The sequence below is a fragment of the Solenopsis invicta genome, chromosome 9, assembly GCF_016802725.1.
Source record: "Solenopsis invicta isolate M01_SB chromosome 9, UNIL_Sinv_3.0, whole genome shotgun sequence".
Taxonomy (NCBI): domain Eukaryota; kingdom Metazoa; phylum Arthropoda; class Insecta; order Hymenoptera; family Formicidae; genus Solenopsis; species Solenopsis invicta.
In genome coordinates, this window is record NC_052672.1 from 16,559,301 (window position 1) to 16,576,136 (window position 16,836).

The window sequence follows — 16,836 nt, forward strand, 5'->3', positions numbered from 1 at the left end:
TAATATTATCAGAAGTGGACATGTAACCACTTTTTATTAATATTAAATAATTTTGTAGCGCTTACAGAGCAGCTTCCGGCCAGCTTCTTGGAAAGATAAGATTCGTAATTGCGGCAAATGCAATCGTTTTTAACACGCTCGTTACCAACGGACAGGAAAGTCACGTCATATTTTTCAGATTAACGCTTGAAAACGCGCGCATTATAGGAAGAGAGTAGCCGAGGCGTTAATCCCATGCTACACTCCGTTATTACCATAATGAAAATCACACGCGAAACCGGACCCGCGCCGTCTCCCACGTCGCGGCGTTCTCCACGATCTCGTCGCTGATAAAGGGATCATTTGAAACCACCGGGGGATGCCTCGCGACGCCGCCACCGCCGCCGCGCACCGTAACGGCTGCCGGCGCACCACGCTATCACCGATATCGCAAAAGTGCAGAAAGGGAGAATATGAGAACGTCCGCGTCGTGGCGAACGTCGTGGTAAGGAGGCAGTGGGACGAGACGGGCGCGCTGCACGGGAAACGCGCGCGCAAAAAGACGGCATAGCCAGGCGTAGCCCCGTAACCGAGAACAGTAAGAAGCAGAACAAGAAAGGAAGGGAGGCCACCCTGCTCGCGAGGATTACCATAAACACTCCGCGCCGCTCGCCCGCGTCGTGCATGCATGTTAGTGCGCCGCTAACAAATACACGTGTAAATCCCGTGTTTCAGGTATTATTCCGCCCTTTGCCTCCTACTCGCGGCCTTCTCTTTCCACCTGATCCCTCACCCTGTTCCTACGGTATGGGATCGAGCCAACTTCTCCTCGTGGCGTTTTCTCTCTCCCGTACCCGTCGCCGCCGGAATCGGCAAAAAGGAGTCTCAGCACCGCAGTCGCGTGACTTTCATGCTCGTCGAGCGTTTCCTCTCTTTCCCTCCTTAACTCTAAAGCTCTTCGATGCATTCGGTCCGCAGTGCCGTACATCGATGCGAGACACACGCTCGAAAATATTAGTCGATTATCCGTTCGTTGTACCGCTGCTTACTTTTGTAATTCAACTCAAAGTAATAGACAAGTCTTGTTCAAAACTAAATATTCGGTAGATTTTCGATTTTTAGTCATTAAATGTAACACACAATGGAGTATCCAAGAAATAAAATGTTTTTAGTACAATGAGAGACAAATTACTAAATTTTAATAAATATTTATTCGAATATTTACTAAATATAAATATTTATTTATTTAGAACAAGAAACATTGATTTAAGTATAATTTTGTCTTATAGAGTAATATTTACATATTGTAAGTAAATATTTTATTAGTATTTGACTAAATATTTATTAATATTTAGGAATTTCTTTTCCCAGTGTATAAGAATGTATAGTCTTCAAATTTTTATAGTAAAAGAATATATTCCATAAATTCTAAACATTAATTGCTGCAAATCTTTATTATTGAATGTTTAATATTAAAGAAGCATAGCTATATATAAATATACTTTGTAAAAGAGAATTAGAAATAAAATATAAAAATTGAAAATACGTATAAATATTAATATTTTCAACAATTTAAAATTTGTAAATTTTGACACCATGTTAAACTTAAATATATTAGATATTTTTGCAATAAAATAACTCATCATTCAAATGCTCTATAATATCTGTTCTCGATATTTTATTAGAGTAGATACGCCACTGTGCGTTACAGTTCTCCGCGGTAGGTTTCCTAGATCTGGAGCAAGCCATCAGTAAGAATGACGCGTTCCACCGCTTAGATGTTCTTGCAGATACGGCGTCTACTTCGCGGAATTCTGTAGAAATATCAAGAGTGAGCAGCGCGTGGCAACGAGAGTAAGATGAAACGCGACGAAAGCTGCAATTAATATGGATCAATTAATATAACGTATCGCCCCGACTTCGATCCCAGGCAATTTATCGTATTTGCCTTCCTAATCGTCGTCTCATTAACACCTCCGTTATCTCGAAGTAATATCATATTGCCGATATTATAGCGAGTCGTTTGTTTGGTCTGTAAATCAACGCGCTTAATCTTACGAGACGTGCTCGCGCTCACCACGAAATCTATGACGTTTATCAAACTATAATCAGAGAAAAGAATGTGCCTATGTTATTTGCTCGCGACTCTCGTTCTCCCGCTTCTCCGAACAGTACGTGCAGCAGACGTATCATCTTACGATTGGAATGCACTGTGCTTTCATCATTATATTACCACCGTATAATTCCACTGCGACCACTTGCAACTATGAAATAATAATTAGAATCTAGGTAGCGTGTTGCGATCAACTGCAAGACCAGCATGCACTGCTTCTACTTCGTGCATTACATGTCTATTTATAAATAACTATATTACTCGGCATAGCTTCGGGAAGTCGTAATCATAATATTGAAATTGTAGTTATATTAAATTTCTAGTTATTTATTATACTTTGGAACGATATGCGTACGTTAATCTACGTGCCCAATGTATCCATTTTTACGAGGGTAAAAAGATTATTTGTTTTTCTTTCTAAGCAGCCTCTTAAATAATTCTGTATTGTGAAAGAAAAAGTCTCCTACAATTTGATTCACCTGAGGCAACACGAAAACATGTCAACCTTTACTTGAAAATTTTCGTTAAATTATTTTTTGAAAATATTATTTGAATTTATGTTAAAAATATCCTTTTCATTTTCTTGCAAATATTAAGTTTTTACTTCAAAATAATAATATGCTTATACTAATCTGCGTGACTAATGTGTCTATTTTTATTAATGTAAATTGACTTTAATCTTAATTTTATTTTTTTTCTAATTCTAAAATTAAAAAACGATAAAGAGTAAATTAAAGAGATTGATGTGCTGCAAAAAATATCTTAAGCCGCACCTATGCGGTTTAAGTTATTTTCCGCGGCAGGTGTTCGCAATCTTAATCGGCCGCAGCAAGAAACGAAATCCACGGAAGCGTGCTAAAAACTAACCCAGTAACCTAATACTCATCTAAGCAAACCAACGTAAGTCGATACACTTTTTCTTTTCCGTTCGTCTGCCCTATTTTCTCCCCCTTGCCCGTTATTCCCGCTCGAGCTTCCTCTCGAATGTAAAAACCTGCTCGTAGACGATAGTGATTTAGTGGCATTAGTCCGCCGTGATTCGTTTCCGTTGTTTATTCTCGCGTTCATAGCCGCAATATATCGTGATAATTAAACACTTTACGGTCATAAACGTCCCCTGGATAAATATGCGCGGTGCTAACGTAATCAAAGTGTGCACTACGTGCGTCTTTTCTTGCGTGCGCAAATAAAATGCTCGTCGAGAGATCGAAACGCTCGGGACGCTTCTCTCCGGTTGCACCCCACTTCTATCTCGTTCTCTCTCTCTCTCTCTGTCTCTCTCTCTCTCTACCCTCGCGCAATCACGGCGGACTAATTAAAGTCAGTGGTCTCGGTATCGAACCCGAAGTCGGGACCTTCGACCACACGTCTGCCCGGGGAGGGGAATAGCATCGACGATAAAGTATTGCGACCATTACCGACCAGCAATGACTTATTGCCGGATAAGAAGTAACGTATGGTTACTTAAGGTAGTAATCATTCGCACATATGTTATAATTATCGTCGCGAGCGCGATTAATCATCAACGATCAACCCGCTCGCTGGCACTTTGTTGCGGCATCGCCCAACCGTGCGCTTCCTCATGAATTTACATGACTCGAGCAAGCGCATTCGAATCTGTAGGAATTGATTCGTATAAGAACCGACCGTCAACGATCGATGCGATTGCCCGTCGCTTTTCTCATTGTTAATTTATACGTCGTCTCAATCGCCGGAACGCGATGCTAATCGCGATCATCTACGGTCTCTAATGTGATCTACGCGAATCGGAGATGCAGATAAACGACCTAGGACGAACTGATAATAAGGACGACGTCGCCATAAATAAACGTCGCGATATCGAGCAGACCACGCATTAATATCCAGCTTCGTTCGTCGCATCAATACACACATCAATACACACGATAATTGCGTTCGTACTTGGCTCATTCGACCGATCGACACCTTCGACATTCCGATCCGCATAATGAGCGCGCGTGTCGCGAAGTCAACTGACCGTTCCGATATAAGAACGTACGTTTAATTATCGCGACGAATGTCACAGTCCGGTTTATCCTGCGATGTGGAAAGGAGAGATGCTGCTCGCCGCCTGATTGCGCAATCATTAGGATTATCATTACCCAATACGACGACGACGTCGCTGCACGAACGTATTTGCATGCCGGCGCTTATTTGGTCCTTGACCCTCGTCGCGCCGATGCCGCGATGCCGGGAATACGATAGAACGGCACACGATCTCCCGAGCTACCATGAAAGCAACGTAGAATGGATGGAGTAACACGAGGCGCAAGGACATCGCCGTCACTAACACACCGTTACGATGCAAACGCGTGCGTGTACGCGAGAGGCAACGAGTAAAATAAAGATAAAGATTATCGAACGTGTCGATACCCGCTCGTACCTCTAGACTTTATGATTTAAACTCGTATGTACAGGTTTCATGCCATCGTCAAGTGTGACAAAAATATCGACGAACGGACGTACACTTGCTATAAGAATCGTATCTTCGAGCTATATTTTTCGCGTTGCAAAGCTGTCCTCTCGAAGTTGTTTACGCGACGGAGATCAATTTCGTGCGTTGGAAATGTAAAACGACGCGACACTCCGGAAGTGAACTTCATCATCACGCACAATGACTGCGACGTCTGCGACGGATGTTCCTTCGTAGGCGTTTAATGACGGTGCCGCGTTAGGCATCACTTGACTCGTGACGTTTGCTTTTCGTGGCGCGTACTAACGATTCGTTGTGACAACAAAGATATAATGTTTTTCACGGTTATTAAACACGTCCGGCGGCTTCGCACCGCAGGCACGCCTATTACATGGCAGTGAGATGGTGCGAGCAGCGCCTTAGGATATATTTTATAGAACCGGTGTTAAAGGAGCGCCGATATAGCCAACTAGCGACCATTCTCTTCCGCATCCTGCTTTTTTTTTATCGTAACCGCTAAAATTACGTGAGAAAAGTGCTGGTAAAAGTTTCGCTCGCCTACCTAGGAAACGATCCGATAATTTAGATTTACTCACGAAAGGATGCGCTTACTCTCTCGCGCTATAATTCTTCCTACCCATATTCAAAGATATCGCGTTTAATCGTCGATCACGTAAAAGATAACTTGATAAAATAGGCTTACTTCCTTATTACTTATTATTAAATGCTAATAAATTATTGTCACGCAATACAGAAAATAATAAATGAATTTTCTACTTGAACGGAATTTTCAATTTTTATTTTACACGGAAAAGTTAAGCGCACATTAATATTTAAGAGAATCTTAAATCGTTTCAAATCTTTTGCTTTCACACATTAAGATAAATCTATCTGTATGTTCGTGAATTTGTGATTGCCTTAGCCCTGTTACCTGAATTAAGCCCTGTTAATTGAATTTAAAAAATAAAATAGTGACTAGTTGGATGGCTGCGCTGTTATATATTTATCTCTTCAAATTGAATAATTGCGAAACGTACAAAAAAATATTTAAAATATAGAATAGATAACAATCGATGTTACAATCGCGCATCTTTCTTTTAACGGTTCTAGGCAAATGTTTCACGATTTATACAAAATGTTGCAACTCATCTTTCGCAATGAGCGAATCACGTTGCTCTAAATCTGCTCTGCAACCGAGAAGAAAAATTATTTCCCCAAGAACATAGGAGAAAAAAATTACATAGAAATGAGATCACTGAGAAATATAGGAATGTCGAACAATAGACGCGTTTCACAATCGTGACGCGATGGTCGCATAATCGATTACGATCCATCGCATCGGACTATCGCAGATTAAACGGTGTGCGCCAAGACATTCGATGGACTAATCGAATGCGAATGCGATGAAAAGTCACGTGTGGAGCTCATACGTTAATCAATGACGATCCTAACTGATAATTTCAATCGTTAGTCTATGCGCGCAGTGAGTTTAATGCGTGCGAGGCGTATAAATCATACGATCGAGCCCAGCTGTTATACGCCAAGGATTTCGTAATGCCGGAGGATAAGCCTACGAGAACAAGAGAGTGAAGGTAATCTAATTTAACATCGGAATCGAAAAGAAATAGAACGTTATGGAATTAGTATTAAATGTAACAATGATGTAAGAACCGTTTCATTATAATAAATTGATTGGTGCAATCTGATTAATAATATTATATATTATACTAAAATAAAAAAGAGAAAGAAGCTAAATGATTGATAATTTATAATTATAATAGGCTTTTGAACTTTCAAATGAAATAATTCGTTAACAATATAGACAGCATAAACAGTAAATCATCAATTTTGCATGACGACATAGCGTGGACTATAAGTTGATATTCGTAGCAAAATGTCATACTGCGACGAATTATAACTTTTGATTAATGCCTGAAACTCTAGACTTTAAACGCGTGCCCGCATAATATAAACAATAAAACTTTTTCGGTTAATCAATTTCTATCATAATGACGCTGCCGTCTCGTTCATCGAACAACATAACGCATTAGTCTCATGTTGCATGCGGGACCGTTGCACCTGCACTCGGTAATATTTGCGGGGAAGATACGAACACCGAGTGCAGCGATCGTTGGTTTTTCTCATGAGTCATCGCGAAACCCCCCATCATATTTTCGAACAACGAGCCGGCGGTGTAAGCGTATACGCATGTAAGCACACTCTTCTCTCTCTCTCTCTTTTTAACTCCCCTCGTCCGTGTTATTTTTTTCTCGCGTTCGCCGTGCGCCGCGTAACGCACGCGGCGGCGGCGGCGGCGGCGGCGGCAGCAATGGTGAACACATCGTGTGCGTACGTATAGGCAACAATAAACGTAACACGACGTGGATGGAGCACCACGCACCACCCTCGCGCCACGCCGACGCAACCTGCGCGGAACTCGAACATTACCGAGCAATGCGATCGTGGTAGACCATGTGCGCCGAGTGTGAGTATACGCCGTATCGTGTGCGTGTACGCGTCGCGTTCTGTATATCGTATATATCGCGTTTCGTGCACATACCGGACACGCACTACACACACACACACACACACATACACACACACATTCATGCGCACACTCGCGCGCGATGCGCGTCGGACGCACCGCGCCGCATGCACCTCCGCAACATTCTCTCGCGATGCACGTGTTGCAGTCGCGTCGCTCGGGCGCTTTCTCCGTCGCGCTTACCGTCGTCCCCCTTCGCGTTCGCCAGAGTCTCGTACGTGCGTACATAAGCAAACCTGTTGTTACCGCTCCTCCCCGGCGTTATCTCTCTCACGCATCGGGCGCCGATTTTTATAGGCGCGGTGATTCACGAGGCAAGTTCATCAAGTCTCCTTCCCTACCCTTCCGCGGGCGCATCATGCGCTTTCACGGGGATTAGAGAGAGGGACGCGGGTGTTCTCCCCTCCTCTTTTACTTCTATCTGTACTTCCTATGTCTGTCAGTGGCGTAAGCGACGGGTGCTCGCACGATTTCGAGCCTCTCTCACCACGACGGCCGTAAATCGCGTCTCGCGAAACCAAGTGGGAAAGCTGGCTTCGACTTTGCTACAAGCAGGACATACTTTAGGTGCATTACACTCCATTCATGTGCGCACTGAACATTATAACTGTATATTTGAGTTCAACTCGAGAGATCCAACAGCTTTACGTTACTCCGCTACTCTTCCTCGATAAAGAAAAGAGCTGAGCGGAGGTTACGCGTAATAGAGATTTAAACGAACAAGAATACTTACGTCGACAAATATACGTGAAAGATTCGACGTTTGACTCGTTGAATCTTTATTTAAACAGTAGAAAATTGCTGCTAAATGTTATCAAATATAAAAACTTTCTTTCGACGATTCTTTCCAAAGTTTCGCGATACAATTTTTAAATGCTATCACAAAATGTATTATTATTGGAAAAATATTGATATAGATTTAAGCAATAAATGCAATGGCCTGTAGCAATTGTCACTTTCACTTTCACGCCGTAAAATCGAAATTTATGAATCACGCCTTCTTAAAACGTGTCTCGTGATTTTGCGGTAGGGCCTGTTCTCTGATTAGCGCTGTTGCTTGACGTATATCCTTGTGCTTGGTTCTCTATCAGTAACCTCATGCGCTACATCAGCAGCGTTTCTACGCGCGCATGTATTTGTGTTCAACGATTTGAACACACATTAGAACTTTGCAGCGCGAATGTACGCTGAAGCAAAAGGACTAGAGGAAAAAGGGATAGAGAGAGAAAGAGAGAGACAGAAGCTGCGTCGTTATCTTTGCGCCTAAATCGAACACGGATGAAATTCCAAGAGTTATACAAATGGATAACACCATAGGGACGTCCACAGCTTCCTGCACTGTCGTTGTTGGCGTTCCGATCAGCGAGGACGATCAGCTGTTACGCGATACACCCACCCACACATTCGCGCGCGCGACAAGATTCTGTCTCTAACATGCTCCAACCGCAACCACGCAAATGGGCGTGTAAGAGGTAATCAGGACAGTTCTTCTTTAGAAGGCAGTGCCGACGAACGTTACGCTTCTTGTGATCTTGATACGCTATTCCAGCTGTGGCGGTATTACTGATGATATCATTTGTCCTTGTTGTCGCCGGAGCACAAAATGTAATTTTACAAACGACATGAGAGAAAAGACTAATGCGTGAAGATTGCGTCAAGAGCATAAACTGACGAATTAAGGCAAAAATAATCAATATGTATAGTCGTTATTTCCTTTTTGCGTCTATTTTACTTCCAAACTGTTATTTGATTAAATTATAATTTTGTATTAGATTAAAGCAAATGTAATTTTTGTAAATATATCATTAATATATTTTTAGGAATTTAAAAAAATTAGTATAAAACTGATTTTTTTTCAAAAGAAGTGATCAGGCTAATAGTAAAATTAAAATTGTAGAATGGTAATGCTTCATAAATAAAAACTGCATTTGATCAAACGACGCGGTAATTCTGTTTGGTTGCGGCTCTAAATATTATGCGATTGTATGCACAATAACAAGATGCGTAACGTGATAAATATCTGAAGACACATCCTTCTGTGGTTATCGTAAAAATAAGATGTAACACGTTCGGTTGTAACTGTGCGAAAACATGGACAGTACTGTTTTCATAATGTTTATGATGACACGAAGCAGTTGGTGCGAATCGAAAAATATGGGTTCCTCTACTCTTGTTTTTAATGAGATAATTTATATGCGCGGAGCTATATGGTGTCGGGGTAGAATTTGAAACTTGAGTATTATCATAAAGACATCGAGTTTTAAAGAGCGACGGAAATAAAATTATAGAGGCCAAGAACCCGCGACCTACTTCTCATATAGCACACTCATAAAATATAACATCTATATTTAACTTTTCGAGCCGTCAAAGTAGTTACGACAAAGAGACTCGGTAAAAGAAGATTACATCTTTAGATAAGAAAGTATCGAACTTTCTCGATCACCATAAATTTTAATGACAAATTTTTTAATAATTCAATCTCTGTCTTTCCCTAATAAATACCATTCAGTAAATATTTTGTTTGTGTAGATAGATTTTTAGGTGTCGCAACAAATATTTTACAACAAGTATGATTGACCTCAACATGAATAGGCGCCATAGAAAAATTTTCTTTCTAAATTTCACAAACAGTTCAGATATATAATTCTGTCTATTATTCACTACCATTTTTAATTTACAATAAAGTCTTACTAAAGATTTTACGATTACAGCAGAACAAACTGATATAACGAATGATTTCTTTCTCTCCTTTTCTGTCTTATCATTCCACAGGCCTACAACGTGAACTAAGTATAAATAAGAGAGAACCGTAATGAAATTAATGTATTATTCTTGCCCGTCCCTAAACCGGTCCGATCCCGATCGGGATCACTAGTCGAATTTATGAAGTACCCCACCCATCTTAATTCCTGCAGCAGCGGAACAACAGAAGCAACGGCAGCAGCGGAGAGAGAGAGAGAGGGGGGGGGCTCATCCATGGTCACCGCGTAATTCACGCGGGGGAAAACGTGTGTGCGCGGCGCGGTGGCGATTCGATCGCATTCGGCGGGCTTTAAAGGCGAAAGGCGAGCGGCGAGCGGAATAAAAAGTCTGTCGGAGTCGAGAGAGCGCACGAGTGAAAAGAATAAGGGCGCCGTGAGCCCTCCGGTAGCATATAAACGTAGCGGAGAAGCATAGGAAGGGTCCGCTGGCTGGGCGTTCTTTGAGATGGTCGATCGGTCCGCGCGGCGCGGAATCAATATTGTTGGATTGCTTCGATAACGCCTCGTAAATATAATAAAGCCCTCCAACCCCTCCCCACGTACCCTTGCCCCACGTAGCGTCTTCTCGCGCAAGGCAGAGAGCTGACCGAGAAGAAGATAATGGTCGGAGCCCAGAGCATCCAGTGGGCCGGTTGGAGGGGCCCCGCGCGCAACAACCCTCTTTCACCCTCGTCTCGCTTTCTCTCTCCTTCTCTTTCTCGTCCGTTTCACTCCCTCTCCGTTTGCCACGCACGTTCCCTCACCACGACGCGTCACGGGCAGGCAGACCTGCCGAGTGCCGAGCACCGCCGCACCGCGAAGAGTCGACTCAGTGAGTTTCAGCCCGAGCCGGCGAACGCTTGACTCTCTCTCCCACGGTCGTCCGCGGTCGGTTGGTCGGTCGGTCGGTCGGTTAGTCGGTTGGTCGCCCATATCGTGTCCGGAGAACGTCCGGAGAACGTCCTCTTGGCGGCTGTGTGTGGTCCCACGGCTTTTTTTTCCTCAGCCGCGGCCGGTGGGTTGTTCGGTGCGGGACGACACGCGAGTCATCTACGAATCTGTCGTTCGGGGCGACGCGCGACGGCTTCTCGAGCGACACAAGTGAATAATCACAGAGCCGGCCAAGTGAACTGACTTTGATTTCGCGTATCGTGATGAAACGCAAGTGACTGCGGCGGATGGATTAAGCTCGGTGTAAAATCCTTTTCGAGTTTGGCCGATAGCCGGACGGTCAACCGGTCCCCCCCGAAAGCGCGTGTGGAGACTTCGACGACCGATACGGAGGATGTCACGCTCCGTGGACCACCCCGGCTGCCGCGGCCGTCGCCGTGGCGCGGTGGCGACGACCCTGCCGGCGATCTTACGGTGAGCATCGCGTGTGCGTGTTCCCTCATTGTGAGTGTCATTGGCGAGTCAATGAGGCTCCAGGGACCTGGAACGACGCTACGTGCTGTCCGTAGCGAGATTGACCGTGATTTCAATCGAGTGATAGTCGCGGAACGAAGAAATCTCGATGTTGTTGTTCTCGTTGAGTCGATCAGCGTGTGTTTACCCGAGGAAGAATACCGCGTGAATATCGCGAGTACGGAGCGCGTTTTCTACGAGTGACACTCTGCGCGTCTTTGGTGTCCGTCGCCTCCCTTTTTTTATCCACGTTCTCGCACAACGCCCATGGAAATTTGTGCCAATCACGGATTAATGCACGTCGGAAATTGCAGCATGGGGGACATAAGCGTGAGTACGACATGTTATCTCTATATTTTGCGTTCGTAAAAGCGGAAACGGGATTTTCAAGTTTCTCTCGACGCTCTCATCCGTCGTGAAAATTAATTGCACAATTCCTTCGGATATGATTCACGGCAGCACCGAGGTTTCACGATACTCGGTGAGTGCCTCTCGGAGTTCTATCAAGTTTCGCAATTTACCGCGAAAACGAGTTGCAAATCGAGCGTCACGCTTCGCTCCAGTCTTTTTCTCCTCAAATATAATTATATATTCAAACTTGTTTCAGCCACTCACACATGGTCGGACGATGCGAATATATTTTTTTTCATTTTCTATTGTCGTTTTATTTTCGGATTATTTCAATAAATTCTTCTTTTTTTATTTACTTGGGTCGATATTCATTGCCGACTCTTAGTATGCAAATATTCAGTTTCTTTATTCTTTAGTTTTATGAAATTTAACATTTCATAAAATAAAATTTAACATAAAATAGGAATAATTGTTAAACTTTTTAAAGAGTATCTTTTTACAAAGTCCATTTGCATTAAAAAAAAATAACATATATATATATATATATATATATATAACATAAATAATCTTAAAACTAAAGAACAATCCTAAATATTTGCACATTAAATAAGAATATGTTGTCCAGCTAGAATGAACAAATGACACCCTGTGCGGCTGTGTGATTGGTTGATGACATCTTGAATACTAGCCATTACGAGGTTTTAACAAAACATTAATTAAGTTTGACTTGAATTCATTTAGAAGACTCGACGGATAGAAAAGAATTAACGTTCGTTCGACGCGCACTCCAAACTCAATGCAAAGTTCTCGCTTGTCGCTCTCGCGCCGAAGGCGCCATTGTAAAAATGGCAAAACAACGAATTGAAGTATGAGAAAACGAGTTGGTCTACTTGGCCAAAAGTATCCCGAGATGGATCACCGTCGACGCGGCTGACAGCCGGTGTATTAAGGCAGCGACAGACAAATTTCCGCCGGCGGAGCGCAAAAAACGGCCTTCTCGCGGAGACGAGGATGGATTCGGTCGCTCCCCGTTGCACCCTGGTCGATTAGTCTCGGGAGACGCGCGATAGCCGGTGCTGCATGGATCGGCCATCGCGTCCGGAGGCTGCGCGTACACACGACGACGCCGCCGCCGCCGCCGCGAGCACGCGTGGTGCATCCTCGCGCGTCTCGGAGCGGGCAAGCTTATTAGTTCGCATTGGCCGGCTCTCACGCGTCTACCACGCGGGACAATGCGCCCGGGGATTGCACATTGTTGTTTATATTTACGCGTCGCGGCATAAATCTTCGTTTAAGTCGCATTCAGCCGGCGTACGCTGAGAGCACGGCCGCGCACACATTCGCACACACCAGCCGGCTGCAAAACGCGAACGCGCACGGTTCGTCACGGATAACGCGCGGTCTTCATTAAACTTAACTTCTTTGCGTGCCGGCCGACCATTAAGGACGGAGGACCGGCCTACGACTAATTTGTACTGTAAATGAGATCTCGAGGATCGTTACCCGCGTGAAACAACGTCATTCTAACGGTCGGAGCCCGCTGCTACGTGATTATCGCTTTTGGCTGACGAATGGGTGAATTGCTAAACACTACTTGACATTTATTTCTATCCTTTCTTCTTTTTGCTACTTGCCTCTGTAATGTATGTGCAGGTGCGAACTAATTGATTTTATCAACTTCCGTCAAATTTATCAACCTACACATGAGATTATATTTCGAGATTGAAATTTCATAACGATATAGAATATATTATTAATTTTTACAAAGAATTGACAACGCATCGTACAATGCGAAATAAATCTTTCAATCAACAACTAATGTGGATTTCTAATTATTTTTCACACACTCAATATTTTATATTTTTCTACAAAAAATTATTTTAACAATTGAACTATTATCTCGGCCAAGATTTGAACCTGAATCTCTCTACATTCTGTAATGAAATTTTAATATCCTGAACAGATAATGTTTTGAACGAATAGCGCATGATCATTATCAATTTAATTCATCCCATCTAGGCAAATTTATTCATCATATTTGTTAGATTTGCAAGGATTAATAATTTATTGCGTAGAAAATAAATAAGCCCTAGGAAAACTAAAAAGTGTTTGATGATTTGAATATTAGCAAACGTTCGTATTCATTCTGTACGTTAAGGTACGATACAGTGAGTTATATTCGATGTAGTATTCAACGTATTAATGAAACGTACGACCACACTTCCGACCGAGACAATGGCTCACCGCTATCTCCGTATCTCCGTATAGCGAATAATGCTTCCGAGATTAAGACATTATTTGCGAGATACACTTACATCGCGTGGCATTCTGTGTATGGTAATGACGGCGTACCCGCTTTCGGAATTGTCTATGCGTGCGCGAAAGAGAGAGAGGGGCTGTGATGACTACCTTCGGTTCGCGCTGAAGCAATTTTCACCGGCTAACTGACCTACCTGCTTATACGTGCCGCGATCAAGACCGCCCATCCGCGGAGCATTTATATCGCCGCGCCGGCCAAGAAGTACGGGTGTACGTAATATTTTGCCTAGGCACGAGCAACACACACCGCTCGGGATATACGGCTATCGGTAAATTATGGCCATTAAATTATGAATATAGCGGCGTGCGCGTTTTACGAGAATTATTTTGCCGTGTAAAGGGGAATTTATTCCCCGCGCGAACATTAATTCTTCGTGCGGGTAATGGTACGGTGAAGTGCCGAGATGCGGCGGGCCTCCTCGCGAATCGATCGCGGATCGAAATCACGCCGCCGTAACGTCAACGGGATACACGTAGACTCGACATTTTTCAATGCGGCTGATAGACACGATTTCAATGCGTTTAATTTACGCCGTTAAATTGGCCCGAGTTGTTGAACGCAGCTATTATTATCATCAATTAGAATATACGCGCCGTCTCCGCGAGACGGAGACACGATCATAATTGCCTCGTTAAAAGTTTACGATTACGTAAGTTTATGGCACATTGAATTAAGAATGTGACAAACGATACACAATAGCGCACGCTGATTATCAACTATTATAATGCCAAATTGTATTGGCATACCGTAGATAGCAATGATGCGATCATAAAATCATACGAAATTCTTTAACAAAATGACAGCGATATAAAAATTCAATATTGTAGCTTTTTCTCCAAAGTATTGTAATATAAATTACGAAACATTAAAATGAAATTCTATCAGTGATATTAAACTACAAATTGAAGGATACGGTTATTAATATATCGTTAAACGGCAGATGCGTTCTCAAACACCGGCACATTTGACCAGATCTATCAATGCTGTGCTTTTAACAGTTAGACGATTCTGCCACAACCGGTTACTCGACTTCATACACCACGTAATCTTCTTGTTTTTTCCGAAGAAAATTGTGGCGTATCGTGTGGCTTCGATTACTCTGCCTGCCTATACAAACACCTAGAGTGTACATACATGAGCCCCTAGGACGATACCCGAAGATGAAGAGTCTACATAGAATCTGATGCAAATGCATAAATTCTTACATTAGCGTTGCTGTACGATATTGTGAATTCGATGATTCCTTTTCTCCCCTGTCTTTTTGGACTAAGAACACTTTTCTGCGCTCACAAACAGCCTTTCACTTTAGTATTTCGAGAATCGGGAATGAAAAACGGAGACTCAACAAAACGGAGATGCCTCTACATACAGTAAAACGCAAATATTAAAAGGAAAAAGACTCTCCAATGTTACGTCTCTTTAAAATTGCACGAAAAAACGATTTTGCTAAAGTATCTAAAATTTTGAAAATAATTACATAGGACATTACATACACTCAAGCACGATGAGTAAAGCCGTACAAAGTTTTGACGCTCTAGCAATCTGCTTTAAGCATCCTACATAATTATTTTGATGGTTCAAAAAAATTATTTTTAGACTCGTATCTAGCTAAATTTTGAAACCATTATTTCCATGTACAATATTTAATATAATGAAATTTTAAAACGTGAATAAATAAACATTTGTATACTGTTAAAAATGAAAATGTTCCTAGATGTATTTTGTTACTCTGGATTCTCTAATTCATATATCTTTCAACACATATTGTCCCCTTTCCTTCACGCTCATGCTGCAGCCTCCTTCTACCTCGTTCGCTCGCCTCACCTCTGTGTCTCGCTACATTCGGAATTCAGACAAGGAGGGGGAGGCCCTCTCACGATTATCAAAGGGGAGGAGTCGGTGGCGCGAGGAAACAGCGTCAGCGGTCTTCGCGCCAGATAAATCTACGTCGCGATCTGCGTTCAAGAACGTCGTTATCTGCGTGTGTATACCGCGCGCGCGCACCTGCAGGCCTCGCATGTGCGTGCCCAGGTTGTACAGGAGCGGGCTATCGTCCATCGCGATGAAGGTTTCCGAGGGTACGTCGGACTTAACGATCAGAAGAGGCGTATGGACCAGCTGTTACTGATATCACCCCAACTCCAAGTTTTCTTTTTCAAACAGCGAAACGAGTTGATGAATTATGACACTGTTTTATAATGTGCACCTAACTCGTTAGATAAAGAGATGGTATTTTAAGATGAATCTAGTGGTCAATATTAACTGGTTCACATTTAACTATTATTACACTGAAATTACATTCAAGCATCATGCAAGTTTTATGCGTTGCCTGCACGAAAAAGATAAAAATAATTTTTCATAATTTACACGGAAAGAACGATTTTGTTAAAGCGTTTAAAAATTTTGATACAGATCTAAAAATAATTTTGTTATATCATTAAGCTATCTAGCTAAATTTTAAAATATTGCAGTAAAATTGTTCTTTCCGTGTACAAACGTATATTATATTATTGTAATTGACTTATCAGAAATTATCGAGTTATCACGTAAAAAGAATAATTATTTTATCGACTTAGGTCGCAGAAGCGAAAGTAGAAATACGAGTAACGCAAAAGTCGCTTTCGTCGAGAGTATCTTTCATAAATAATGCATTTTCTGGCACACACACGTGTAATCGATGCACCTGTGCGCGCGCAAAACTCGTTGCGCGGTTTACCTACTCCTGTCATCCGATTCGATTACCGTAAGAACCGGATTTCTGCATGATTGTCGAGAAATATGTATGTATGCCGACAGGGTGACTTTTGCGTCGAGTTGACACACGAGAATCAACGAGTCGGAAACCCAAGCGCGTACGTATACCCGCTTCCCGTATCCTATCACGGGACGAGTACACGAATCACCTGCTTATCTAATTGCCGTCAAGGCTACGCGAGTACACGTTCGCTCTCG

The 16,836-nt window shown here is 42.7% G+C and overlaps 2 protein-coding genes across 8 annotated transcripts in view; one reads left to right on the forward strand and one right to left on the reverse strand.

The window, feature by feature from the left end:
• Positions 1-16,836, forward strand: part of LOC105201861 (midnolin homolog) — a 299,275-nt gene that overhangs the window by 202,514 nt on the left and 79,925 nt on the right. Inside the window, exon 1 of one of the 3 annotated variants that reach the window (XM_039453305.1) lies at positions 10,044-11,543. The exons of 1 other annotated variant lie outside the window; for it this stretch is intronic. In XM_039453305.1, coding sequence (XP_039309239.1) covers positions 11,481-11,543 — 63 coding nt within the window. In that variant the 5' untranslated portion in view covers positions 10,044-11,480. Of the gene's footprint in view, positions 1-10,043; positions 11,544-16,836 lie in introns of those variants that run through there. One more of the 3 variants, XM_026133285.2, reaches the window with a different exon arrangement.
• Positions 1-16,836, reverse strand: part of LOC105201860 (L-lactate dehydrogenase B chain) — a 171,836-nt gene that overhangs the window by 72,618 nt on the left and 82,382 nt on the right. The gene's annotated exons all lie outside the window — the stretch shown is intronic.